Source organism: Gracilinanus agilis, chromosome 1 (assembly GCF_016433145.1).
Source record: "Gracilinanus agilis isolate LMUSP501 chromosome 1, AgileGrace, whole genome shotgun sequence".
NCBI lineage: Eukaryota > Metazoa > Chordata > Mammalia > Didelphimorphia > Didelphidae > Gracilinanus > Gracilinanus agilis.
Genome location: NC_058130.1, coordinates 124,931,954 through 124,958,732, shown reverse-complemented (window position 1 = coordinate 124,958,732; position 26,779 = coordinate 124,931,954). Strand labels below are relative to the sequence as shown.

At 35.7% G+C, this 26,779-nt stretch overlaps 1 protein-coding gene across 1 annotated transcript in view; it reads right to left on the bottom strand.

Annotated features, from left to right (window-relative positions):
• KIAA2026 (KIAA2026 ortholog) overlaps nucleotides 1-26,761 on the bottom strand; it is a 67,186-nt gene extending 40,425 nt beyond the window's left edge. The window contains exons 1-3 of the mRNA XM_044656629.1: nucleotides 25,935-26,761; nucleotides 8,495-8,695; nucleotides 778-2,195 (exon numbers count right to left, since the gene is read on the bottom strand). Of these exons, the coding sequence (XP_044512564.1) occupies nucleotides 778-2,195; nucleotides 8,495-8,695; nucleotides 25,935-26,560 (2,245 nt within the window). The 5' untranslated portion in view covers nucleotides 26,561-26,761. The remainder of the gene's footprint in view (nucleotides 1-777; nucleotides 2,196-8,494; nucleotides 8,696-25,934) is intronic.
• Between the last annotated feature and the right edge of the window lie 18 nt (nucleotides 26,762-26,779).

Below are 26,779 nucleotides of genomic sequence, written 5' to 3'. Positions count from 1 at the left end.
GAGGATGAATTCTTTAAAGTTATGCATAAGATCTGTCACGTTCTAACAAGGTTGCAAGTATGTGACCTGATGATGAGGAGAGGATCTGACAGACCTTGTGCTCTTTTGGTAAAGCTTTTACGAATTCAGGGTTACTTCCACATTGTAATGGGGCACTTGAATTGAGTTAAATGAATTAACAGCCATTTATTTCAAAGTGTAACCAAATCTTAATTATCTCTAATAATGACAGAACAGGAATGGAATGAACAACTTAAATCTATAAAATTTTTTAAAAGGTACACTAAAACTCATTGTAATTGATAGTTTTAACTTTATGCATCATTTTTTCCCCTATAAAACAAGAACTAGTAAAAACTAATTGGATTGGGATTTATCCTATATTTCCTCTGCACTGTAAGATAAATTGTTAACAATCAGTTAACCAATGAATTTTACCAATGAATTAACAAAGACAATAGAAAAAAGGAGGCTCTTCAGTAATTGATGATAAATTCTTTTAAATCTTAATAATTTGAATCATAAATCTTTAGTAGTAAGAATTAAAAATAATCTATTTTTGATGTAAAACAAGTGTATCTTGCTGAAAAAGCAGCAAGTTTAACTGGGTAACAGAATATAATTCCCTATATGAAATTTTAGTAGATAGGTTTACACTAAAAATATATAATACAAAAGTTAATTTCATTTTATGCCTATAAGCTTTCCAAACTAGCTGAAAGATCATCTTGGAAGTACAATTTCTTACATTGTTTTCAAAATAGGGAACCAGCTTACCAGATTTGTGCTTCTTGTGTTTAGCTTTCTTTTTGATGATAAATAACTTGCTCTGGATCTCAGGTTTGTAAGACTTGAATGTAAGAGAATGAAGACCTTCACGTTTTCTTTGTAAATTTTCATTTAAGACATCTTTCAATTTCTTTTTTTTCTTTTTCTTCTTTTTTGCCCGTATTTTACTAAGTTTGAGTTTTTTATGATTCTGTAGTGAATGTTCTAATATGATATCTCTTGTAACTTTATGGCAGTTAACATCTAGATTATCGTTGTGACTTCCATTTACATGTACTTGGCAAGTTTTAAGGGCATTCTCTTTTAATGGACTAGGCTCAGTTTTTATTCTGGAAGCTTCACCATATTTCTCCCTGTTTTCTATAACCCTCACTTCACCTGGGCTGAGAGGTTCCCCAAAACCAGTAACTTCCCCTGGACTACTTGGTTTCTCTAAATTTTCCTTACAGCAGCCCATTTTCTTACTTTCACAAGGTCTGTGAATTTTAATTTCACAGTTAGTTTTAATTTCCTTTTCCGTGGAGATACTGTGATTATCCAAATGGATTTTAGCTGGGCAGCAAACAGGTTCCATACTGATCTGTTCTCTTTTGGAGGCAGAGGATATTTCTTCTCTGCTACCACACCTATGTTCTCCATTGCTTTTGCTAGAATATTCACCTTTTAATTTCTCAAGTTTAATCCGAGGTACTCTTTGTATTTTAATAGGTGGAACTGGAAATTCAGGTGCCTGAAAGGGTCTCTGTTTATAAATGCGCACGTCTGCACCACAAAACTGTGGGAAATGTACGTAAGCATTCTCTAGGTAATCATAGCCAAGGATCACTTCCCTGCATTCATGAATAGGCTGTCCCAGCACAGCATCTTGAACTTCTTTTTGTGTTTCATACACAAAGTCACAGAGGCCTTTCAGTAACCAAACTTTCTGGTAAAATGGGAGTTCATGAAATGGTTTCTCCTCTAAAGGGTTAACTTCTCCAAGGACTTTAAAAAACTGAGGGCACAATCCAAGCTTTTCAGCACAGCCATCAGGATTCTCAGTCTGCCCAACAACAGTGTACCACTGCTGTACCTTCTGCCTCAGTGCTGCCTCCCAAGTTCTATAAGGCAGAGTGGGTCTCCTATGTAAGGTAGGTCTGCGATGAGGAGGACTTAACAAAGAAGTCATTATTTTTGACAAGAAAGCATTACACTGAGGCATCAGAAGACAACGTTCCAACTCATAAAAGACTATTTCAGGCAAATTTAGAATGTGTTGAGCTAAACAAAGGAAATGCCCTATAGCTGGAATTTCCCACATGGTCTCCATGCAAGTTGGAGCAGCCTGAGCCAGAAGTTTTCTTTCCCATTCTTCTATTTCTTTTTGACTAGCTTCTTCTGCTTCTTTTCTTTCTTGATCCCTTAGCCTAAAGAAAAATTTAGAGAATTAGATGTCTAGTTCTAAGTAAATAAAAAGAATCTCACAAAATACAAAAATTTAAATATAAATGCTACTTAGTACCTGTTTTGGATGGAAAAAAACCACAACAACTACTGTTTAATGTTTTGGTCTTTAATAACCATAGAAACTGATCCCTCCATTCACAAGACAACATGCCCTGGTACTTTCTAAATATGTCCATTCCACCACTAAAACCATGAAAATGGCTGTTTAATACATTTAGCTGGGCCAAATATTAAAAATATTTTCAACATTCAATTCAATAAACATTTTTAAGCATCCACTATGTAGTAAGGAATCAAAACTACTTCAATTGAATTCTTTTTTTTTTAAAGATAAAGTTAACAAGACATGTAATGGCTCAACCAAGATATGACAATAGGTATCCTTATTAGATGTAAGAGACCCAATTTTTAACTAAAACCATTACCAAGATTTCTAATCACACTCAAAATACTTACTTAAGTCCCTATTCATTAACTTGGTAGCCTGTTACAGTAGAAACTTTGCCCTGACTTGGAAATCCAGTTGATAAATGAGTACTGCCAACATTTTGACTACATGGAAAATACTCAGTAATTGTAACTTTTGCTTATTTAAAAATTAGCAGAAAATAAAACTAGCAACCCTCACGAAGTGGCTTGATATAGGAAAAAGAACAATGGGTTTGGAATCAGAAGACTTGGGTTTGATTTGTGATTCCCTTTTTTACTTACTGTGTAGCTTAGCTTCTAACTTCTCAAGTGACTCAAACTGGGAATGGGGGTGGAAGGGAAGAAAAGGAACTATCTCCTGGACTCTACCTTCCTCTATCTGCCATTCCTCCTCTCAAGTTTCTCATGGCACACTTTCCCTCCATCCTCTCAGTTGAGGACCTTTATCCCTCAGAGAAGAAAATTAAAGCCATTTGCTAAAGCTCCCTCTTTTCTTCTTTTTCTTTATCTCATATCACTCAGTTGCCTTCTCTTCTTGTCAAATCCAGCCCCTCTACATGCACTCTTGATTCCATCACATTCCCAACTTCTTCAGAAAACTTTTCCAGCATCTTGAATCTTTCAAATATTCAATTTCCTCCTCCCTACTAGCTGCTTCTATAGTGCCTAGAAACATGTACAGGAACTATATGAACACAACTGCAAAATATACTTCCCACAAATAAAGGAGATGGAGATATATTAATTGTTCATAGACAGGTTGAACCAATATACTAAAAATAATAATACTAGCTAAATTGATTTACTATACTATTTTAATATATTATGATATAACATCATCATAATATATTAATTACATACTAATATTGTTACACTTTAGCAATGCTAGACCAATCAAACAACTAAAGAATTACTTTACAGAACTAGAAAAATAATAAAATTCATCTGGAGGAAAAGTCAGGGATATCAAGATCAATGAAAAAAATTGGGTAGAGAAAAGATCTTGCAGTACCAGATCTCAAACTGTATCATAAAGCTGCAATTATCAAAAACAATTTTACTGGTGAATAGTGGAACAGGTTAGGTATATGATATATAGAAGCAAATGTACACAGCAACCTAATGTTGAATAAACCCAAAGAACCTAGCTATTTTGAGTAAGAACATGCTACTTGGAGAAAACTATTGGTAAGTTAGAAAGAAGTCAGAATTCATGACCAAACAAGAGATAGGGAGGTTCAAAGGAGATGATATGCATAATTTTATACATAATGTGCATAAATTTTCTTGCACAAACAAAATACAATGACAATTAGAAGAAAAGTAGAAAACTAGGGCAAAAAAAAATCTTTTGTAACAAGTTCTGCTGATATAGATCACATTTCTAAAGTATATAGGGAATGGATTCAAATTTACAAGAATAAGAGCCATTCTCCACTTGATAAATGGTCAAAGAATATGAATTAGCAATTTTCATAGGAAGAAATCAAAGCTATGAAAAAATGCTCTAAATCACCAAGATAGAAATATAAATTAAAACGATTGAGATATCACCTGAAACTCACCAAACTGGCTAAGATGAACCATCCCCACCCCAAAAAAGGAAAGAAAATGACATGCTGGAAAGAATGTGGGGAAAAAAGGTATAGTAATTCACTGTTGGTGGAACTGTGAACTAGTGCAACTAATGTAGTCTGGAAAGCAATTTGGAACAATGCTCAAAAAGCTATTGAACTGTACGTACTCTTTGACCCAAGTGTCAAGGAACATGATAAAAAAAAATTGCTAAAGCATTTTTTAATATGCAGAAAAGAACGTAGCATAGACAAGTAGGGTGGTTTTAAAGTACTACTGTGCTAAGAGCTGGGCATATAAAATGAGATAAGACAGTCCCTGCTCTCAAGGAGCTTTCAATCTAATGGGGGAAACAACATATAAAAAAATTACATGCACACACATATATGATATACGCATACATACAAATCAAGCTATATATAGGTAAGAAATTTTAGTTGAGTCTTAAAAAAAGCCAAAGAGGTCAGTATTTGGAATGGAGGAGAGAACATTCCAGCCATGGGAGACAGCCAGAGAAAATGTCTGGAATGGAGAGATGGGAGTTTCTTGTTTTTAGAATATCTAGGACCCACTGTCACTGGATCAAAGAGTATACATGCCAGGGAGTAGTACGAGGGGGCTAAGTTATGAAAGGCTTTGAATACCAAATAGGGAATTTGCATTTGTTCCTGGAAGCCACAGAGCTTTTTGTGGTGGGCAATGTGGTTAGACCCATTCTTTCAGAAAATCACTTTAGTGGTTGAATGGAGGATGGATTGGAGTGGAAAGAGACTTGAGGCAGGCAGATCCAATAGCTGATTAAAATAATTTGGGAGTGAGGTCAAAAGAGTCTGTACCAGAGTGGTAGTAGTATGTACTTAAATGTTGCAGAGGTGAAATTGACAGGCTAAATCTTGTGAGAAGAGATGGATGAAGAAAATATAAATGCTTATTGTTTTATTTGTAGACTGACCCTAGAGGAAAAGCAAGAGCAAATATAACTATAGCCACAGTCCAAAGCTAAATCCACACTCAAGTCCAGCTGACCAGCACCATCACTTCACTATGTCTCATCCCCTACTCCACCACCTTGTTCCCCGGACAACCCAGAAGAAAAACAGGAATAGCTGCAATTGCCTTTTTCCTCTCTACCTCTTTTTTCATCAGTGTTCAAAATGGTAATCTTATATCTCTAACTTATATCTCTAATGATCCTAGACTATAAAAGATTAAATTATGTTCGGACATTCATACTATTATATTCTTACATTTTCAACAAAAATTTGAAAAGAAAATGTGTTTTGTAATTATTCCAGAGTTAACCAGAATGTGACAGGAAGAAAAGTATGGAATAGATTGCCTTTGGAAAATTATCCAATGCCTTTAATGACTGCTTCCTTAAAACAAAGGCCAATTTGTTTAACAATAACATTTCTGGGATTGCTATTTAATTATGAGATCCTGAATACCATGGTCTTTATAAAATTAAAACTGAAGATCATCTAAAAGGCAATGAAGAGGAACATGATGGTCATGAGTTAAGTACATCATTACACTGAGAAGCAAATAAAAGCATATTATCAGAAAAAAGAAAGACCAAAAAAGGTGGGCCTCTGGTGAAGTGGTGAGCAACAGATAGCCTACATGCTATACTAAGATCCAGAATCCAGGTATCCTATAGAGAACCAGTGGGAAGGCTTGAGTAGATTATGTGCTCTTACCACTGGAGGGAGGACCTACTTTGATGATCCATAGGGTATCAAAGTAACACCAAAAAATAAAATCAACTTTAATACCCCACTTCTCATGGATTCTAAGTCAATCAAAACTTTATGGTCGTGTGACCCTGGGCAAGTCACTTAACCCCTATTGCCTAGCCCTTACCATTCTTCTGCCTTGGAAACAATACACAATATTGATTCCCAGATGGAAGGTTAGAGTTAAAAAACAACACAACAAAAAAACCCAACTTTATGGTCAATATGCTCGGTGGCACAGTGGATAGGATGCTTGGTGTGAAGTCAGGAAGATCCAAATTCAAATGCAATCTTAGATACTTATTAGCTGTGTAACCCCACGCAAGTAATTTAATCCTTGTCTGCCTCAGTTTCCTCAACTGTAAAATAGGAATTATAATAGCATCTATCTCTCAGGCTTGTTGTGAGAATCAAATGAGATTATATTTGTAAAGCTAAGCACAGTGCCTGACAATAATAGGTACCATAGAAATATTATTCCCTTCCCTTAACTATATGAACCTGGGATCCTAAAACATATTAGGGAATATTATTCACTTTGCAAAGAAACCTTCACTAATAAAGCAATCCTTCGCTAATAAAATTGCAATATATAACTAGGTTCAAAAATTTTCATCTATATACAGTTTTTAGAAAGCATAGTAATATATCTTCTGGTATTGATAGTTGTTTGGAGGATAGTGAGGTTAGGTGGTACAGATCTGTGATTATACCAGAGTAAGAAAACTACTTCTGACAATGCAGATTAGCAATAGTTTTGCAACTCATTATCTTCAGAGTAATGTGTGGCTCTTTGAAAGGTTAAGTGATTTGCACAGAGCTGCACAGCTATTATGAATCAGAGATATAGCTTAAATCTCAAAGTATTTCTGACTCCAAATGTTTTAATGCCATAAATTTGCAGCAAAATTATAAAATGCTAAATGTTACCTTATTGCCTCAAAGGTTTGTCAAGTTATGTGAAACTTCATTCAAATGATACCATTTCATTTTAACTGATAAATGAAAAACTTTCATGTATGTTTATGAAAATTACGTTTCCCTTAAATATGATACAGTATCTGTTCTATTGAAAATAATATCCATAAAAAGAGAGAAAAGGTATGATTCTTCACGTAGCAATTTTATCCTACAGCATTGAAAACTTAATTATTGAGAGGCAGCTAGGTGGCTCAGTGGATAGAAAGCCAGACCTCTAGAGATGGTAAGTCTCAAGTTCAAATCTCACCTCAGACACTTCCTAGCTGTGTGACCTGGGCAGGTCATTTACTTTCAAATACCTAGCCTTTACTGCTTTTCTGCCTTTGAACCAATACTTAGTATCAATTCTAAGATAGAAAGTAAATGTCCTTAAAAAAAAAAAAAGAAACTATTGAATCAACCATTTTCTTATAAATGCTAATTTATTCTTTAATGATAAAACCTTATATTGATTTCTTTGATTCCTATATTTGAACATGTTAGTAATGATGAAAGATAAAAAAATTATCAATAACATGGAAATGATAAATTTCAAAGTGTTCCAAACATGTTTTCTATACATCAGAAAATATTCTTTTTATTAAACTGTGAAATTGTTTGGAAATTCAGAAAAAAATTGGCTCAGGGAACCATTCTCCCTGTGCATCTCAGAAGAAAAAGTAAATACTTAGCAATAAAAAGAGTCACAAGGTTGAACTGAATTCTTTTTTATAAAAAACCCTTATCTTCTGTCTTAGAATCAATAAGGTGTATTGTTTCCAAGGTAGAAGAGTGGTAAAGGCTAGGCAATGTAGGCAATGGGGGTTAAGTGATTTGCCCAGGGTCACACAACTGGGAAGTTTCTGAGGCCAAATTTGAACACAGGACCTCCCATCTATATGGCCTGGCTCTCAATCCACTGAGCCACCCAGGTGCCCCCGAAACTATAAATTCTGTAAAAAAAACAAGGCAAGTCTGACTCACAGACACATGAACAAGATAAAAACTTATAAACCATTTTTTAAAAGCATAAGCAGCTCCCTGTGCCATCAACAAGTGTTCTTTAAATAGCTTGAAATCAAGGAAATCCACCTCCTGATCAGAAAATGTTGATTCTGGTTTCAATGAAATGACTAGTGATCTTGGTTTTCACTTAACCTTTCAGGCTTTTTTGTTTCCTTTTCTATACAGACCATGTGAATTCTACAGTCCCCAATAGCTCTAAAAATCGTGTAAAATTGTTCCATTCTAAAAGCGTATTCCTTTCAGAAATCACTAGAAAGCTTGATAAACATTCTGAAATTCATTAGTCTACCTTTATTTTCAGTTTTGAATAAAATGATTTGGAAATTTTAAATGCTCTATCTCTATATAAACTTCCTTTGTGATGGGATTTGTTTCAAATATCAAATATTTCACTACAGTGAAAATAAATTTGGGTATGATTTGGGCTCAGAAATTTGGTGTGTGTGGGTATACTACAGAAGTATATATCTTCTTCAAAAGGAGAATTGACTAAAAATTTGAACACATATTGACCTAAGAATTTTTCTGTTTACCTTTTCTCTTCTTTTGCTCTTAGCTGTTCTTCCTGTCTCAAAACTTGAACCATTATAGACTCAAAAACTCCACTTGTCAAGCCTGCCAAACTTCGAGGTGTAGAGCGACGCCTTGTTGATGTACATGCTGCTCCTTTCTCATCCTCTAATCCATAATAACCTCTGGATGTAACTGCTATTGTTGTCTTTTCTCTCAAGTGCCTGGCAAAAAGAAATTAAGTTAGTTCACAAGAGGACACCTTTTAGGTTAATAAAACTTCCTCACCTTTTCCTCATCACACAACTATATATTAAAAATGAAAACCTTCCAGGTCAACTGCTAAAAAGAAGTTCAGTTAAAATGTAACTACAGGGTAGGATTCTTCACTTCCCTATTTTAGAGTTTCTAATCTCCCTCAATTCTGTCAAGATATCACAGAACAAATCCTATCCCTCTAATTTTCAAATATATTTAAACTTTAAGGTTTAAATTAGGATAACCTCAATGTAAACTAAATTTACTTCAACTTTCCAAAATTAAATAAGATATCTTTTCAACTCAAAAATATTTTTCAAGTCTAGAATGTTTCTCAATGTATATGTATAAATAGAAATAAAATGACATGCTATAAGTTACTAGCACTAAAACAGAAAAATCCATAAGTAAACAAATTTTAAGCAGATTAACTAAACTGTACAGAAAGTGTAAAATATGAAATTATAAATAAAATTATGTCTGATTTGTCAAAATAAGAGCCAAATGTGAAAAAAGACTGATTTCCTTCCTCTGCTACCTTATCATAAATGTCTTCTTATTACGTTCTAATGGATGTCCAGGAACTCTAATCTGATTCTAATAGAAGTCTTATTTATTGATGATTCCTTTAAAGGACCAGGAAGACCTATTTTAAAACCCATTCCAGAAAAAAATGTTAAATTTATGTTAAGTTTTGAAGTTAGACTAAAAGACTTCTTGAATTTGAGCCTATATGACATTTCACTTTGAATTAAGCAGGTGTCATTGTCAATGGCAACCTGAAGAAAAACACAATATTTCTGAATGGCAAACCAAAGAATATTAGCAATCTCCCAAAGAAAATCCTCATTTTGTTTATTCCTTAAATAATCCATTCTACTTGATGTCATTTCTAGAGTTTCTTCAAATGGTCATTTCTAAACCAGAAAAGTCAACGTTCTAAGAGATAAGCATTCCAAGTGAGTAGAACAAAATTTCCATAATTTAAAACAAAAGTATTTTCCTTCTTTTGTCATAGAAGCCAATTTGTCTATATAATCAATTTCAAATTCACTAAAACAAGACCTGCCCATCTTAGACAACTTCTTTTACTCTCATCCACAATGCTTTACTATAGAGAATTTCATGCCAGTAATTTCACTAAAAAGGCCTCAAAGCACATATTCTGTGAACATTTTAAAAATTCTTACATTAACAAATGACAACTAAAACAAGCACTTCCATATAAATCATACAACTGAAAAGACTAGAATACAAGAAACTAAAAATCTCCATTACACACAACTTACTTTTCTTTTTAAAGATACAAGTCAAATGACCTCTTGCTCATATTCATATTCAAAGCTATCCTAGGTAAAGAATAAACTAGGACTTATGTCCCTAGCAGGAAATGATTAAGCTTCATTCTTGAACAGTGATTGCTTAATTAAGGCTGATTTGTCTAACACTTTATAATTCCATTTTAATATTGCAAGCTACTTTAATGAACATTAAGGATTCAGCAGTCCCATGACTCAGGTAAGCTAATGATTTTATCATTCAAAAATTAATTTGGTGTTTCTTGTATCTCCATAATTTATCTCCACTAGAATTCAATTAGATTAAAGAACAGCAAACCAATAGTCACTAAAAAAGAGAATAAAGAAATGCTAGTTGGCTGGAGTATTGACAATGTTATTGTCATTGGACCATGTTCCAAATATACATTTAAAAACTGCTCATCTAATGATGAAAATGTAGCCTCTGTCAGACAAACGTTGCAAAACCCTAAGATCAGGTATCAAATCTGAAACCTCTATTTAAAAATATATCAAACTTGACATTTTAAACCTACAAAAAAGTCTAGAGATAACTAAGTACTTCTAAACCTAATTTATGTAGCCCAATGTGAAAGATAAAATTTTTAGATAATCAAAATAACCTTCTACTTTCTGCTTTTTTGTATAATGTATTATAACCATATATGCTTATATGTATAAAATTAGTTGTTTTTTATTTTTAATCCCTTACTTAGGGATGCAATTGGGGGTTTGAGTGATGTAACTGGATGTCCGAGTTCATTATGAATAATGATCTTCATTTATAACATGATTTTTACATTAAATACATTTTATTTTGATAATCATACAATATTCACACTCCCAGAATAATAAGTTGCCTGGGAAAAGCATTAAGCCCATATTTATATTTTTGTAGCCAATTATAATGACTTGTTCTGTCTGTATTGAATTCAAATTTAACAGTGTAGGAAGAATAGAGTTTGGTGAGTATATGATACCAACAGTTGCCAAATTCACCTTGCTCATTTAATCTTGCAAAATGAACCAATATCCTGGGCTATTTTGCATGGACTAGCAAATTAAACACTGGATCAATCATAGGACCACAGACTTATAATTTTAAGAGACCTTAGAAATCATCTAGTCCAATTCCCTCATTTTACAAATGAAGAAACTAAGGCTCAGGTTGGTTAAGTGACCTGTCCAAGGTCACACAACCATTAAGTGACAGAGCACAGATATCAATTCAGGTCCTGTGTTTCCAAAGTCGGTAGTCTTCTTCCATTTTACCACTAGTCTACACTGAGACTTGAAAGCAATGTGCACAATCTTAAGTTAAATAGAAGAAGAATCATAATGGGAGGCAGCTCCAACTGTAGAAGCAAAGGAATTCAAAAGGGACAGATTTAGCTTTAGTCTAAGAACTTTTGCTAACTGGGTATAGTTAGTTTGAGGTCCAATTCTTAGAATAACTGAAAATAACTACAACTATGAATCAAATAGAATTGAGGCCCTAACTTTGTAGGGAAGAGGCAACATGGTAGCTAAAATTCAGCAGAATACCTACAAATAACTAGCAAATGGAAGCATAGAAGAAATAATATAAAAAACACCAGTAGCTTGCAGCACAACATGCAACTCTCATGACTTTACCAGATCAACAGATGACATAAGCAGTAAACTACAGGGAAGTATTCTAGCTTTAAAGTAGTTCTAGGAGCGTCATTGCCTAAGCTACAGATATTCTCTTTCTCAGTAATGCTGTGGAAATCTGAGAGAATTGATTGGGGAGAGGGGTAGTAATTTCTGTATCATTTATTTATTTTGCTCTTTTGTGGAAGTATTTAATTATAGGTTACCAGTTTTAAATAAAAAGGAGTTTAAAAAAGGGAAAGACTACTACCAAAGAAATCAGGGACACCATCATATAGCAGATGCTATTTGAAACTCAAGCTTTAAAAAAGGAGTTAGTGGCTGAATGTTTAATGTTACATAAGAAAAAGGAGGATGAATGTTGAAAAAAGGCCACTGATTTTATTGAAGAGTAGGGCCGGGACCATATTCAAATACCATCTTTAAATGAGCAATTTTATTAACTACAGCCATATCAAAAGAGCAGCAATGGGACAAGAACAATCCAGGCCAACCCAAACCCAAATTATAGACAACATTCTAACTCTAACCCACTCCCCAGCTACATGGGAAGAACAGGTGGGAGTGGCATATGCCCAGTAACAACATTCTTTGGAGACTATGAGCTTCATTATAATTCTGTTACCTATGATTATTATACAATCTCCCAGCATCTGTTGCTCTCTCTACTTCTGATTAATAAATCACCAGCCACAAAGAAGCACACTATCATCTGTTTTCCTATATCTTTGCCCCTTTTCTCAAACTCCTGAGAAAAGGCTCTCCTTTTCCTCTCCTCAACTCTTAATAGTTGGCTTCCAACTTCATCTTTTAACTAAAATTGTTCTTTCCCTTACCAATGATCTCTTAAACCAAGTGGTATTGCTTTATGTCCTCATTCTTAGAGATCTTCATTCTCCTGCATTTGACACTGTTTGATCCCGTCTTCTGTATACACTCTCCACTCAGTATTTTCATGACGCTAATCTCTCCTGGTCTTTTCCCTGTCTTACTCCTCATTCTATGTCTCATTTGCTGGGTCTTCATCTAAATCATACCCCATAAATGGGAGGAATTCTCTAATGCTCTATCCTAGGTTCTCTTCTCTCTCTTTATCAGTTCCCATAGGCTTAATTATTAATTTAATTCCAAAGACTCATACATCAAATCTATCTATCCAATGTCAGTCTCTCCCCTGAGCTTGAAGTAACTCTGCATCTTTAGTCATATCTGGATTTATCAAACTATATCTCAGAAACATTTAAAATTCAACATGCCAAAGAACTCGTTATTTACCCCCAATCAAGACTTATTCCAAATTTCTCTATTTTTGACAAAGGAACCACCATTCTTCCAGCTTTAATTGATGTTGGTTGCACATATTATCACACAAATTATCCAGTATTTAACTACTTTGTATTTATTCTCTAAATACTTCCTTTAGATATCCACATGTTTATATTTTCTGTGTGCCACAGAAGTTCTTTAATAATAAGACTTAAACCATACTCCTTATCTGAACTGGGCATTTTCTGACTTTTGGGGGAGAAAGAGTATAGCTAGAAGCAAAAGACTGAGGTTAGGAAAAGGGAACTTTAGAGCATGAGACCTAAATGATGTAAACATGACTTTTCACTTGGTGTGGAACACAATAACAGAAAATGCATCTGTGATTTTTTTCCTCTGTGATTCTTGTCCTCATCTTTCTATAGATCTCCTATGGAAGATCAACTTTGCTATAATCTACAGCAAACCTTTCTTGACACCAGTTGCTAATATCTTCTTTACCAAAACTAACTTGTATTCAATTTCTATAAATTGTGTGTATACATACATACATATATACATGTTGTCTCCCCATTATAAACTTCTTGAAGGTAAGAACTATCATTTTTCTCTTTTGCTCTGGTACCTAGTACATGGTAGGCACTTAAATGCTCAATGATCAATGGACCTACTTTTTTCCTGTCTTGGTCTTGATGATATATACTCTATGGCACTTCAGATGTACAAACCCTGGTTATTTTCTGAAACCTTATATTTGCCACCTGTTCTTCCACTGCCCTGTTTGCAGAATATTTTTATTCTGAGAATACTGGTGCTAAAGGCATAATTGAGGGTGGGGTGGGTTAGATTCACCAAAAAGACAAAAATTCATATTCTCTCTTTCTCTTCTCTCCCTTTACCTCTCCTTCTCCCTCCCTCTCCCTCTCTTAGGGGAGTTGATTAGGTTAGCTACTAAGAAAGTATGGGGGGAAAAAAAGAGGGCCTAGTAAAGAGCCTGACTTGCACTTATAGCTGGGGTGTGTCTATAAAGCCCAAAGAAGAGAAAGTATCTAAGAGGAGAAAGTATCAAAAGTATCTAATGCTGCAGACAGATAAAGAGTATAGAATATATTCACAATCCTTCAAGTCTGAAAAGATTGCCTATATAAAACAGATCCTAAACAAGAGAAAGGAAGTAGCTGGGAGATACTAATAAGGAACAATATTGTGCTAAATTTTATAGGTGAAAGAGCTATGATTATGTCTTCCTGAAGAAGCCCCAGTTGGGAACTTTATTATTATTGTTATTATTGTTATTATTATTATTATTACCCTTGCCTTCAGGCTTCGAATAAATACATTACATTGGTTGAAAGGCATTAAGAGTGGTAAGGGCTAGGCAATGAGGGTTAAGTGACTTGCCTAGAGTAACACAGCCAGGAAGTGACTAGATTTCCTAATTTTATTTTGAACTTTTGTCAGTAAAGCTACTTATTCAATATCATAGCATAAATAACTAACTTTACCTTTTCCTAGCCTCATTTCCATTAAAGGTGTTCTTTCTCATTTTTCCCTCTTTTTAATACTGTAAAAACAGAGAAAACCAACTACTTCACATTTTAAGATTAAAAAAATATCAAAACCATAAGCCCTTGCTCACAAAGAACACTGCTTGAGGTAGTTTTTGAGGCCTATTGCCACCTACCAATTATTTATGTTAATTGAGGATAGAAATAGCATGAACAAATGAAATTCATATGTAACATTCATACAAATAAAACTGAATTACTGAAAAAGATGTCTATACATTGAGTATCTTTTTTCCAATAAAACTTTTTATAAGAACCTGTTAACAAGTAGCAACTCATGGCTTGAAATGTACAATTTATTCCTTTCCTCACCTAGAAATATGTTGTCAAAAAAAAGGTGTTGGAGACTATTAGAACAAAAGCTAAGGGCTTTCTCAGAGCCTTATATTACAGATAAATATGTAAACCCAGTATATAACTCAAAGTAAAAATTTCCCCTTATTTACCCTAATAATCCTCCAGTGGACAATTAGTCTGAATAAATATGGTTTTACATACAATATTTCTCTAAAATCAGTACAAAGGAATTTAAAATTTTGAGTATGCCTATTATGAAAAGCATTCTTAAAAAGCTGGATGACCTAAAAAAGATAACTGAGACAAGATCTCTGCCCCTCAACCTAATAGCAGAAATAATAAATAACATAAAAAAGAATACAAGGTACAAAATACTATTAGAGTACAGGGAGGAGAGATGACTTTCAGCTAGGGGAATTGGGGAAAATTTCCCAAAGGTGGTGGAGTTTGAGTTGTGCCTTAAAAGATGGAATGAATTTTAAGAGGTATGTTTATGGAACAGAAGGTATTGCTTAAAATATGAAAAAGGCAAGATGTCATCTTTATAAAGAGCCCAAATGAAGTTATAGATGGCATCACCAATGATACAAAGCTGAGTAGAATAACTAACACACTGGATGATAGTCTTAGGATTCAAAAAAAATATTGGCAGGCTAAAAAAGCTAGGATATATCCATTTTGATGAAATTCAATAGTGATCACAATCAGTAATGCAAAAACCAATGAAAGTTCTGGAGAAGAGATGATGAAACAAACCTCTTTCCTCAAAGCAGACTTGTAAGGGCCTGAAAGTATAAAATATGATATACACTGTCAAACATCATTTTGTGTAACTATTCATTGTCGCAAATGAGGCTTAGATGGAAGAGGAGAATGACTATGACATAAAGACAAGGGCACTATTACCACATTTTTTAAAAAAGAGAAATTTAATAAGAATAAATGTAAAGAAAAAATGTAAAGCTAAAAACACACACACACACACACACACACACACAACACACCTTGTAAGTACTGGATAGGAGGTACAAAACTGATTTGGTTTTGTATGATATTATAAAGGTAAAAAAGGTAATGCAATCTTTGAGGAAAAAAGAGTCTGTAGAAAGCAATATTCTGTTAAAAATATCAGAGTGGATGACTGATGCTATAAAGTCCCAGAGTCAAGAGCACAGGCTAAAGGGTTTTTACATGGAAAGAAATACAGCTACTTCTTCCCATTAGGAACAAAGGATGAAAATATGAGTGAAGACAAAGATATTTTGAGGTGTAGGGAAGAGTGGTTGAGGGAGTTCCTATGGGATAGTCTTATACTTTCAAGTAAACCAGGAGCTGAAGTCATCTGTTCAAAATATTGAAAAAGGAAGATTTGGGACAACATGTATCGAGTGTGATGGAGAGCTGATAAAAACAAGGATTGGCAAGCAGCAATAGGATGAACTGATCTAGTCTTCATGGTTTTAAGCTTTTCCCATAGGCATAAAGCAAATCAGAGAGTAGAAAAAGAGGTGGTTATATAAATTATTCAAGATTCAAGATTAACAGGGCAGAAACAATGAAAAATTAAAGTTGGAATAGATTCTAGAACATAGCTCACTAATGAAGTGGTTAATCATGTGTAGGGTAGATAAGAAGGAGAAATCAGATGGAGGCAGTAAGATGTAAGAATAGGGAAAGATAAAGAGATCATACAACAATGTAAATGTGGAAAAGGTAAAAGGATAGAAAGAGAAGAGAATTTCAAAGTTTAGTACCCTAGAAATGGTATACCTCTGGGTGAAAGTTAGGTTGAAGGTGATGGCAAGTGGCTAAGTTAGCCTGCCTTTTAGCATTATTTTTGTTTCTATGTAATCATTGTGTATAGTTCTCTCTGCTCTTTTCCTTTTTTTTGTGTCAGCTGGCACGAGACTCATCATATTTTCTGAATTCCTCATATTCATTGTTTCTTAAAGAAAATTAACATTTATGTCATTTATAAACCATAGTTATTTCAGCCATTCCCAAATGAAGACTATTCTATTTCCAGTTTTTTGCTACCACAAAAAAGTATTCCATGATATTTTGTTATTTTTAGATCTTCCTTTTTGTCTTTGAATTCCTTGGGATATCATATCTCACTACAACCTGCTCCAGAGTCCCCTCCATCCCTCTGATTAGAGTATAGAGCAGGGGTCGGTAACGTATGGCTCTTTCTGTAGGAGCCATAAAGTCAATTCTTTTTCAGGCACTGTTACAGGAGAACGCACCGTGAGCACTGTATATAACTCACGAAATTACATTTTTAAAAATGTGGTGTTTATGGCTCTCACGGCCAAAAAGGTTGCCGACCCCTGGTATAGAGGGTGAACACTGGAGATCTCCCAAATCCTTTACCATTTAAGAATGGTGCCCAGGGCAATCACCTCATCATTTCCTATAAATTACATGACTTCATCACACTTCCAGACACTCTCTTCTCAGCTTCTTTTTCTGTATTATCTTTCTCCCTTAAACTATGAGTTCCTTGAGGGCAAGGATCATCTTTTGCCTCTCCCTGTATACCCAGCACTTAGCCCAGTGCCTACCAGATAATAGGTCCTCAATAAATGTTTACTGATTATTTACTATGGATTTGCCTTTTAGTATTATCACTGAATCAAAGGGTATGAACTATTCAGTGACTTCTCTTGCATAATTCCAACCTGTTTTCCAAAACTGTTAAGACTAATGTACTGCTTCAACATTACACACACACACACACACACACACACACACACACGTATGCACAAATATAGTTTTTAAACCCTAACCTTCCATCTTAGAATCAATAATGTATATTGGTTCCAAGGCAGAGAATGGTAAGGGCCAGGCTATGGGGGTTAAGTGACTTGCCCAGGGTTACACAGCTAGGAAGTGTGTGAGGTCAAATTTGAACCTAGGACCTCTATCTCTAGGCCTGGCTCTCAATCCACTGAGCTACCCAGCTGTCCCCTTTACATAATATTAATCATTCCTGTCTTCCCATCATCCTCCAATATTAATTATTTCTATTTTTTAAATCATTACCAGTTTGCTGTGTGTAAAGTAAAACTTTAGAGCTGTTTTATGTTGCATTTCTAAGTAGTCACTTGGAACATATTTGCTTATGGCTGTTGGTCATTTTCACTGCTTCTTATGGAAACTGCTCAGATCCTTTGACTACTTATATATTGAGGAATCTTTGTCATATTTATCAAGACTAAGGTTTTTAACTAAGAACTACAAAAAGTCAATCAACCAAATGTCAGTCACACAGATTTAATTTTATATAACTCCTTACCTAATATTCAAGGTTTCCCACAATCTGATACCACCCTGACTTCAGTGTTCTGTAAGTAACACTACTCTTTATGTGTTCTACACCCAGACTAAACTACTTGCCAGTCCCCTAGATATATTCCATATTCTGTCAACCAATAAGCATTTATTAATGTCTACTAATGAGCAAGGCACTATGCTAGCTGAGGGGCACACATGTAAAATAATATAACAATCTTTATTCTCAAGGAGTTTATGCTCTGATGGAAACATGTATACATGCCAAAATAATTTTCTTAATATCTGGTAACTTCCTATTACCTTGAGGATCAAAAATTTAAATCCTCAGTTTGGCCTATTAAATCCTTCACAACCTTGGTTCTTCCTATCTTTCTAATTTTTTTATACTTTACTCCTTTCTATGTACTCTACAGTCTAGCAATACTGGCCTTCCTGCTGTTCCCCACACACAACAGTTTTTCAGCTGCTCCTTTTCCCTGGTTACTTCTCAAGCCTGAAATGTTTTCTTCTTTCCTCAGTCTCCTGGCTTTCTGTACTCAAATCTCAACTTCTGACATACCACACCTTACCCGCTCACCTTGACTTTGAGGTAACTTTCTCTGTGCTCAATAGCTATCTAGTATACCTACAGTTTGCCTATTCTCACCTCCACTATTATAATTAGAATTATTAGAATGGTCTTAAAGGCCAGTTGAGAGAAATCAAGAAAAGTTTTATGCTAGTGGTGCTTGAAAGGAAAAGAGTGGTTCTACAAGATAGAGAAAAGGAAGACCCTCTTGCCATGTCTTTGTTCCAACTGTTTTCTAGGCTTATAATGGCCTCCTCCCCTTCCTCTCTTAAGCTTATCTGATCTTTCCAATCAGAAATTATTATTCTTTCCTAAGATCTCTCATTCATCCTTTTGACTTCTTTTATATACTTATATTCTACATAGCAGGGATTGTATCTTATAGTTGGATCTTTCCCAATGCTACATAAATCACTCTGGCACTTTAGATCCTTAATATTTGCTAAATCAAATTTTGTTATTTTAAAGTCTATATCCTAACCTCAGTCTATTCAGTTTTACCCAGGTTTTTGTGAAAAAATTTGTGTTTACTTAAAATCAGCCTATAGTTCCATTCAAATACAGTTTAAAAAAAATTAACATCCTATTCCTACACCTTGCTGCAGTATCCTCAACATTCCCCACACATTTATGGATTTTCATTCATATAATGGTGAACTCTGAAAACCTCTCAAATTCCATCTATTCAGATTTTTGTTCATCAACAGCTGCAACAAATGACTTTCATTATTTGTCTTTCCTTCAATAAATGTTCAGTAAACACATTTATCATGTCATTTGGTCCTATTAACAAGAATACTAGAAATATCTTTATATTTCTAAATCATTTAATTTATAAATCTAGTTTTTCAAAGGAAAACAGAATTTCCTATCTGGCTTTTGGCACTGAAAGTGATTCTAAGCACTTTGAAATTTACTCTAATTAAAAATGGCAAGAATTTCACTGTCCCTTTCTATACACTCATGTTTACTCCCTATTATTAAGAACAAAAATGAAATAGCTGCTAATTACGTTAGCATCTCTACTTTACTTTTCAAAACTTGTAATTACTTATTCATTTATTTGTTTCTGGGTCTCTTTTTTCATCTGTAAATTGGATGGGAGCAGTACAAAAGTTGATCTACCTATATGATCCTTAAAGTTCTTCTAAGTCTAGGGTTCAATAATTCCATAAAAATCAAAATTCAGAAGATACATGACTTGTCTTAATAAAGCAATGTGTTGAATAAGCACCAGATTTGAAGTCAGAAAGTCTCAGAGTTGAATCCTATCCTGCTAACTCTCTGTGTAATCAGGGGAAAGTTTTTATTTCTCTAGCCCTCCATTTCCTCACTTATAAAATAAGGGAATATTTTAGAATATCTATATGGTCTCTTTCAAACCCAAATCTTATGATCCCACCGAAATGAATATCACAGTTATGACTAGAGCCCAGGTCTCCTGACTCCCAAAATTCAGTTCAAGATCTACTAGAAGATGCTGCCATGGCTACTCTGGAAAATCAAGGGATATGACTTTTTTTTTTTTTTTAAGCCTATAGTACTTTCTACAGGGAAATAAGAGAAAAAAACGATTTCAAATTTTCTTAGATGCCCCTTTTAAGAAGCATGGTCTATACACATATCATTCCCCAAACCTTTTCAGAATTCTAAGAAAGTAGAACAAATGAATGAATAAATAAATGAGCAAATAAATGGTTTCTTATGGTTAAATAGATTGCTGAAAAAGTCCAGAGACCACCTTACTAAGGAAATAACTAATCTCCTAGCTAAACAGAGATGCAGCAGCCCAATTTTTAGAATATATGTTTATTTACAAAATATTGCTAAAGAGTATGAGTAGTATCATATAGAAAAAAATGAAAAAACCGTGGAGAAGGAAGTTTGCTAGAGGCTTAGAACAAGATACAATTAAAAACTACATCACTCTAAAAATTTTTTTTGGATGAGGACACCACCCCAAAGAATAAAAAGTTAATAAACATTAGTAAAACAGCATAGATTTGTACCTCTTTTTTTCACAGTAATTTATTCTCACTGACAATGACAGTAGATCTACCAACAGTGGTCCATCACATTTATAGCCCAAGTTAAGAAATTATAATAGCACTTCAGAAGATAAAAGCAGAAGAATAGTTAGATCTGTCCAAGAACAAATAGATAAAATCAGTACTAGAGGTGTCAATTTAATCACAGAGAGATCAATTTTCAAGATATCTCAAAGTGGGGAAGATTCCAAAAGAATGGAGAAATTAAAAACACTCACAATTATTGATCTAGTATTGACCTACTTTCTTATCGCTATAAAATCTTTATTAGAATTATCTATACATGTATGAGAGCATTGCCAATGGAAACATGATAAAAAAAAAACTCAAAAGCTTTTGTAGATTTTCCTACAGAACTTTTCTGGTCATCTATGGAGTAAAAAAAAACAAGATCTCTTTTGTTTTAACAAAATCGCTAATTTTAAGAAAAGATGCTTAAAGAGAAGGCTCTAATAAGGCAAAGTGATTTTCATGCATTCATCAAAATCATTCAGGATTCCATAATAAATTTAATTGCAAGGATAATTTTATTCAAAGACCTGACTGTTTATTAATATCATCAAATGAGGTATTTAGCAGGAAGGTATACATTAGTTAAAAGAATTCTCTGATATTTGTGCAAGGTTAAATGAAAGATAGATTACAAAACGTGAGAACAAGAAAAAAGTTTTTCTTAGTTTTCTAAATGCTATTATTTGTAGATTACATAGCATAATTGGACTTCTTTTCAGAAACCCAGAATAAGATATAGCTCTAACCATCAACCTTGGGGAAAAAACCAAGAGATAAAATACACATATGGTTTAGATTATGACATGGGCCATCAGTAAATATACCTTGGATAAATGGTGCAGAAGTTTAAAGCAATGGCTGTGGAGGAAGGAGATGGGGTTGGATTTAACTTGGGAAAATGCAGAATACTTTCAGTCACTGCAAATTGCTTAGGATAAATAAGCATTTGTCAAGCATCTGTTATGTGGCCAGATACTTTGCAAAGTGCAAAAAGGTTACTACCCCTTATATCTACATTGCTCAAGTGATGTTATATGTGTGCAACCCATGGAGAACTATGATTTCTTTTTCATTTTCTTTCATTAAAATAAAAACCTCACATATCTTCTGCCTTAGAATCAATTCTAAGACAGATGAGAGGCAAAGATTAGGCAATTGGGGTTAAGTTGCCCAGGGTCATACCACTAGGAAGTGCCAGATAGGACATATTTGAACTCAGGCCTTCCTGACTCTGGGCCGGGAACTCTGTCCACTGTGCTACTCAAGAACTATGATTTCTAAAGAATAAAAATTGGATATAAAAGAATACTGAGAAGGTATAAGGTGGGCAAAAACAGGCTACATATTATCAACAACTTTTGTCCAAGAGGCATAAAAGACATTACATAGATATAACCAGAAAAAGGGGTAAGACTGCCATATAGTAAGAATGAAACTGAAGTGGTATACTCATAATTGAAAAATATTAAGAGAGGAGGAAAAAAACTCTAGTATACTGAATACGTACACTATGGAATATTTATAGGAAAACTTGGACAAGAACCCTACAGGATGAAGTGGTGTGTAAAACTTGTATCTGTAGAGAGAATACCCACATTGATGAAATTGTGTATCCTTCAAAGTATCCACAAAGTATTACAGCTAGTACATTAGTTTTAGATAGTTCAAAGTTATGATACAGTAATATCTAATTATATGTACAACATATTAAAATAGACAGTATTATCATTATCTATTGTATACGTTTTCATTTTATATGTGGTAGAAAGGGTTTGTGGTCCTATCAACTACTAGTCCTGATTCTGTCACTATTTAGTAATGTGACTGGGCAAATCACTTATCCCCTGTAATTGGACTTTGAGCAGGCAAACATTTTTTAAGTGGCTACTATGTGCCAGACATCTTACTCAGTAATAAGAACACAAAGGAAGGAAAAAATAGTCTCTGCTCAAGAAGCTCACAGTCTAATGAGGAGGCAACATGTAAACAACAATGGATAAACAAGATACAAACAAAATAAAATAGGGATGGTCTTAGAGGACAGCTACTAGAATTAAGGTGGGGGTGGGGAGGCAGGCTCAGGAAAGGCTTCCTCTAGAAGGTAGAATTTTAACCTGGCCCTGAAGAAAACCAGGAGGCAGAGATGAGGAGAGAGAGCTTTCCATGAATGAGGGACAATCAGCAAAAATGTTGAGGTGGGAAGAGTCTTATACAAGGTGGTCAGTGTCACTGGATCACAGAGTATGTTGGGAAGGTGAGCAGAAGAAGACTAGAAAGGTAGTGAGTGAGACAGGTAGTGAAAGATTTTGAATATCACACAGCGAGGATTTTAAAATTGATCCTGTAGATGACAGGGAGACACTGGACTGGAGGGTGATCATGTGTGGACCTGTGTTTGGGAAAATTACTTTGTCAGTTGAGTGAAAGACTGGAGTGAGGAGAAAACTGTGGCAGGTGGATCAACCAACAGCTATTGTGACAGTCCAGGCATGAGGTGATGATGGCCTCTACCAGGGTGATAGCCATGTTAAAGGAACAAAAGGAGCTGATGTGAGAGAGAATAAGAAGAGAAAATCAAAAAGTCTTAACAGATTGGATTTGGGAGTGGTTTGGGGTGAGAGTACAATTTGAGGATGGCATCTAAATTGTAAGCCTGGATAACTGGAATTAAAAAGGAAATTGGGAAGAGTAGAAGGCTTGGTGGGAAAGGAGTTTAGTTTTGGGTATGCTGAGTTTAAGATATCTATAGGACATCCAGTTTGAAATGTAAATAGGCTGTTAAAAGATGTGAAGCTGGAGATCAGACAGAATAGAAATGGATAAACAGATCTAAGAATCATTAGCACAGAGATAATTGAATCCATGGGAGCTAATGAGACCATTAAGTGAAACAGTATGGAGAAGAGCACAGGACAGACCTGTGGGACACCAAGGGTGTGGGACACCAAGGGTTAGTGGGTGCAACCTGGATAAAGATCCAGCCAAGAATACTGAGAAGGAGCTGTCAGATAAGTAGGAGAACCAGGAGAGAGTGGTGTCACAAAAAACCTAGAGAAGAGAATAAAAGAGAAGAGGGTGGTTGGTGATCCAAAGTGTCAAAAGCTGCAAAGAGGTCTAGAAGGATGAAAAAAGCCATGAAAATTAGCAACTAAAAGTTCATTAGAGCAGCTAAGTAATACAGTGGATAATAGCACCAAGCCTGGAATTGAGAGGACCTGGGTTCAAATTGGACCTCAGACACTTCACTTCCTAAGTAATCCTGGGCAAGTAGGGTAAGTGACTTGTTTGGTCCTTGTCCTTCTGGCTTAAGAGTTATTACTAAGATAGAAAGTTAGTGGTTAAAAAAAAAAAAGAGTTCATTAGGTAACTCAGGAGAAAGTAGTATCATTACTAATTATTCTAGTTCAACACACTCATTTCTAAAGTGTGGAAATTAAGTCCCAGAGAGGTTAAATGATTTTCCCCAAGGTTACTCAGGTAAGATGTCAGTAAGATTTGAACCTAGGTCTTCAAACAACTTCAAATCCATTATCTTGTGTGGTTCTGGACCAGTCACCCATTAATCAAACACTATTAGGTATCTACAATGTTCCAGGCATTGCCAATATACTCTTACATCCTTTAGGAGATTACATTCTATTTAATAATGTCTAATATATTTTTCAGTTCTAAAAATCTGACTATGATTTGAGCAGAATTTTAATAATTATTGAAGAGCAGAGCTTTGTTATTGTTAGAAATACTGATATAGCTAAGAAGCATTGTGGGAAGGAAGGGGAAATGACCTATATTGTCCACAGCCCCTAGAGAGCAGAAATAGAGGCAGGGCTGGAGTTGTGATTTTATTAGTATAAAGAACTCCTCAGGCATGCAAGTTCTCTCTACCAATGCAGAGAGGTACTTCCTCTGTGATTTACAGCCTTAGAAAGTTGATTAGAATGCTCAAGGATTTACTGACTTGTCATAAATTGGTTTAAGTCACAGGCAGAACTTGAATCTAGGTCTTCCTGGCTTTGAAGTCTATTTGGCTTTCTTCCATTTTGCAATGCTTCCCTGAGAGAAATACTGATAGTATATAAATATTACAAAAAAACACACTCATAAGGTAGATAAAATATCAACTAGGCATCCTATCACAAAGAATTTCTTTTTCATAAAGCAAAGTTGCCACAGTGAGGTGAACAATATTTATTAATAATTAAAAACCTAACAAGTACAGAAAAACTTTCATTGTTAAGAATCACTGCCAGTTGAAGATAAAGAAGTCTCAGAAATGATACGAAAGCTTTATACATATATAAAAAATGCTTCCAGCAGTATGACAATTTAAATTCCAATTGTTTTGTGAATAATGTTCTGAGAGTCAATTAGTTTCCCACTAATCATGGAATGAAAATCTGAATAATTAGTTTTCTTCAATAGTTTTCTGATATTACAGAAGAACCATAAATATTAGTATTCTAAAATAGTTATAATCTAGGTCAGATCAAAGATAGAGTCAATCCATTACCTAAATTTGATGTCATTCTGATTATGCTACAATCTTATCTCATACTTCTGAAAAGCAAATATTTAGATTTGAAAAGAGCCTACCCTAACCACTGCTAGTTCTGATGATTAAGAAAATCACAACACTAACACAAGTTATAGTAACACAAACTAAGTGAAATGTGCTTTAATAGTGAATCTTTAAAAGTTAGGATACATACAGAAAGGGCCCCACACACATTTACTACACAACAGCATAGTGCATTAACAAATGATTCCTACTCATCTACATGCAAAAGTTTGGTTTATTGAGTTTCCAAGGAAGGTTGGGGGAAGAAAAGAGAAGCAGGCACGATTTAGAGTAACTTTTTACTCTTTTAAGGTGCTCCAAACAAACCTTGGATAAGTAGCAAAATCCTCGAATAATCTAACCAATTTATACACAAGACAATTTTATCTTAAAATGGTCTAACAGCTGTGGATTTATCTTCTGTTTCTTTCAATTCTCAAAAAGAACAACCTCACCTACATCGGAACTCTTTATTTCTAGACAGGTTTCAGCTACCCTGGCCATCAACTGCACACTTTTTCCCTTTCAAACCCCAAACTACTCCTTCTCCTCCCCTCATATTCCAGGCATTCACCTATTAGAGACGCCCCCGGCCCGCCCAGTTTCTGGGACACGTGTGTCTCCCTACAGTGTCAGAGTCTAGAGAGACTGTACTTACCGGGAGAGGAGGGCCAGCTTCTGCTCCAGCATCATCTCTAGCTTCTGACCCTGCTTGGACATCCAGTGGTCCACCCCATGCAGCCGGTAACAGGTCTCCAGCATTAGCCTAAAATCCGCCACGAATTCCGTGATGCCTCCGTACTGGCCACTGGAGAATTTCTCCTCCATCTTCAGCAAACACATGCCCAGCCCCGGCTGCGAGAGGGGGCGGCTCCCGTTTCCAGGGCCACGAACCCCACTGGCCGCTGCCTCCTCTTCTTCGCCGCCAGCAGGAGCGGCGGCGGCGGACGCAGCAGCACCGCCGCCGGGGGGTTGCAGGAAAGGGCCAGTCAGGCCACGATGCTTCTCTAGCAAGAACTCGCCCAAGATGCGATAGCCCTGCTGAAGCTCGTAGGTCAGCTCTTGCTCCTGGCCACCGCCCTCGACCACCACGACCGCCTCCTCGTCCTCCTCCAGAGGCGAGCTTCTGGCTCGGGCAGACGCCGAGGCCAAGTCCGTGGCCGTCAGCCCTGCTGCGGCCGCGGTCTCCGGCTGTTGCTGCTGCTCCTCCTCCTCCTGCTGCTGCTCCTGCTCCTCCTCCTCCCCAGACCGCTCCATCTCCCCGAGCGTCTCCAGCACGTTCATGTCCCTGGCGGGCCCGGGCTCCGAAGCAGCGCGAGCCTGGGGGCCTGTGGCGGGTGGGAGGGGGCGCGAGATTGGCCTCTTCAAGGGCCCGCTGGGTGGTGGAGCCCCCTCTGCATCGGCGCCGGGCCCTCTCCGGGTTCTCTCCGACAGCTGCCCGGTGCGCGCGCGCGGAGGGGTGAGGGGTGGGGGCAGCGAGCAGGGGGTGTTGTGGTCCGGGGG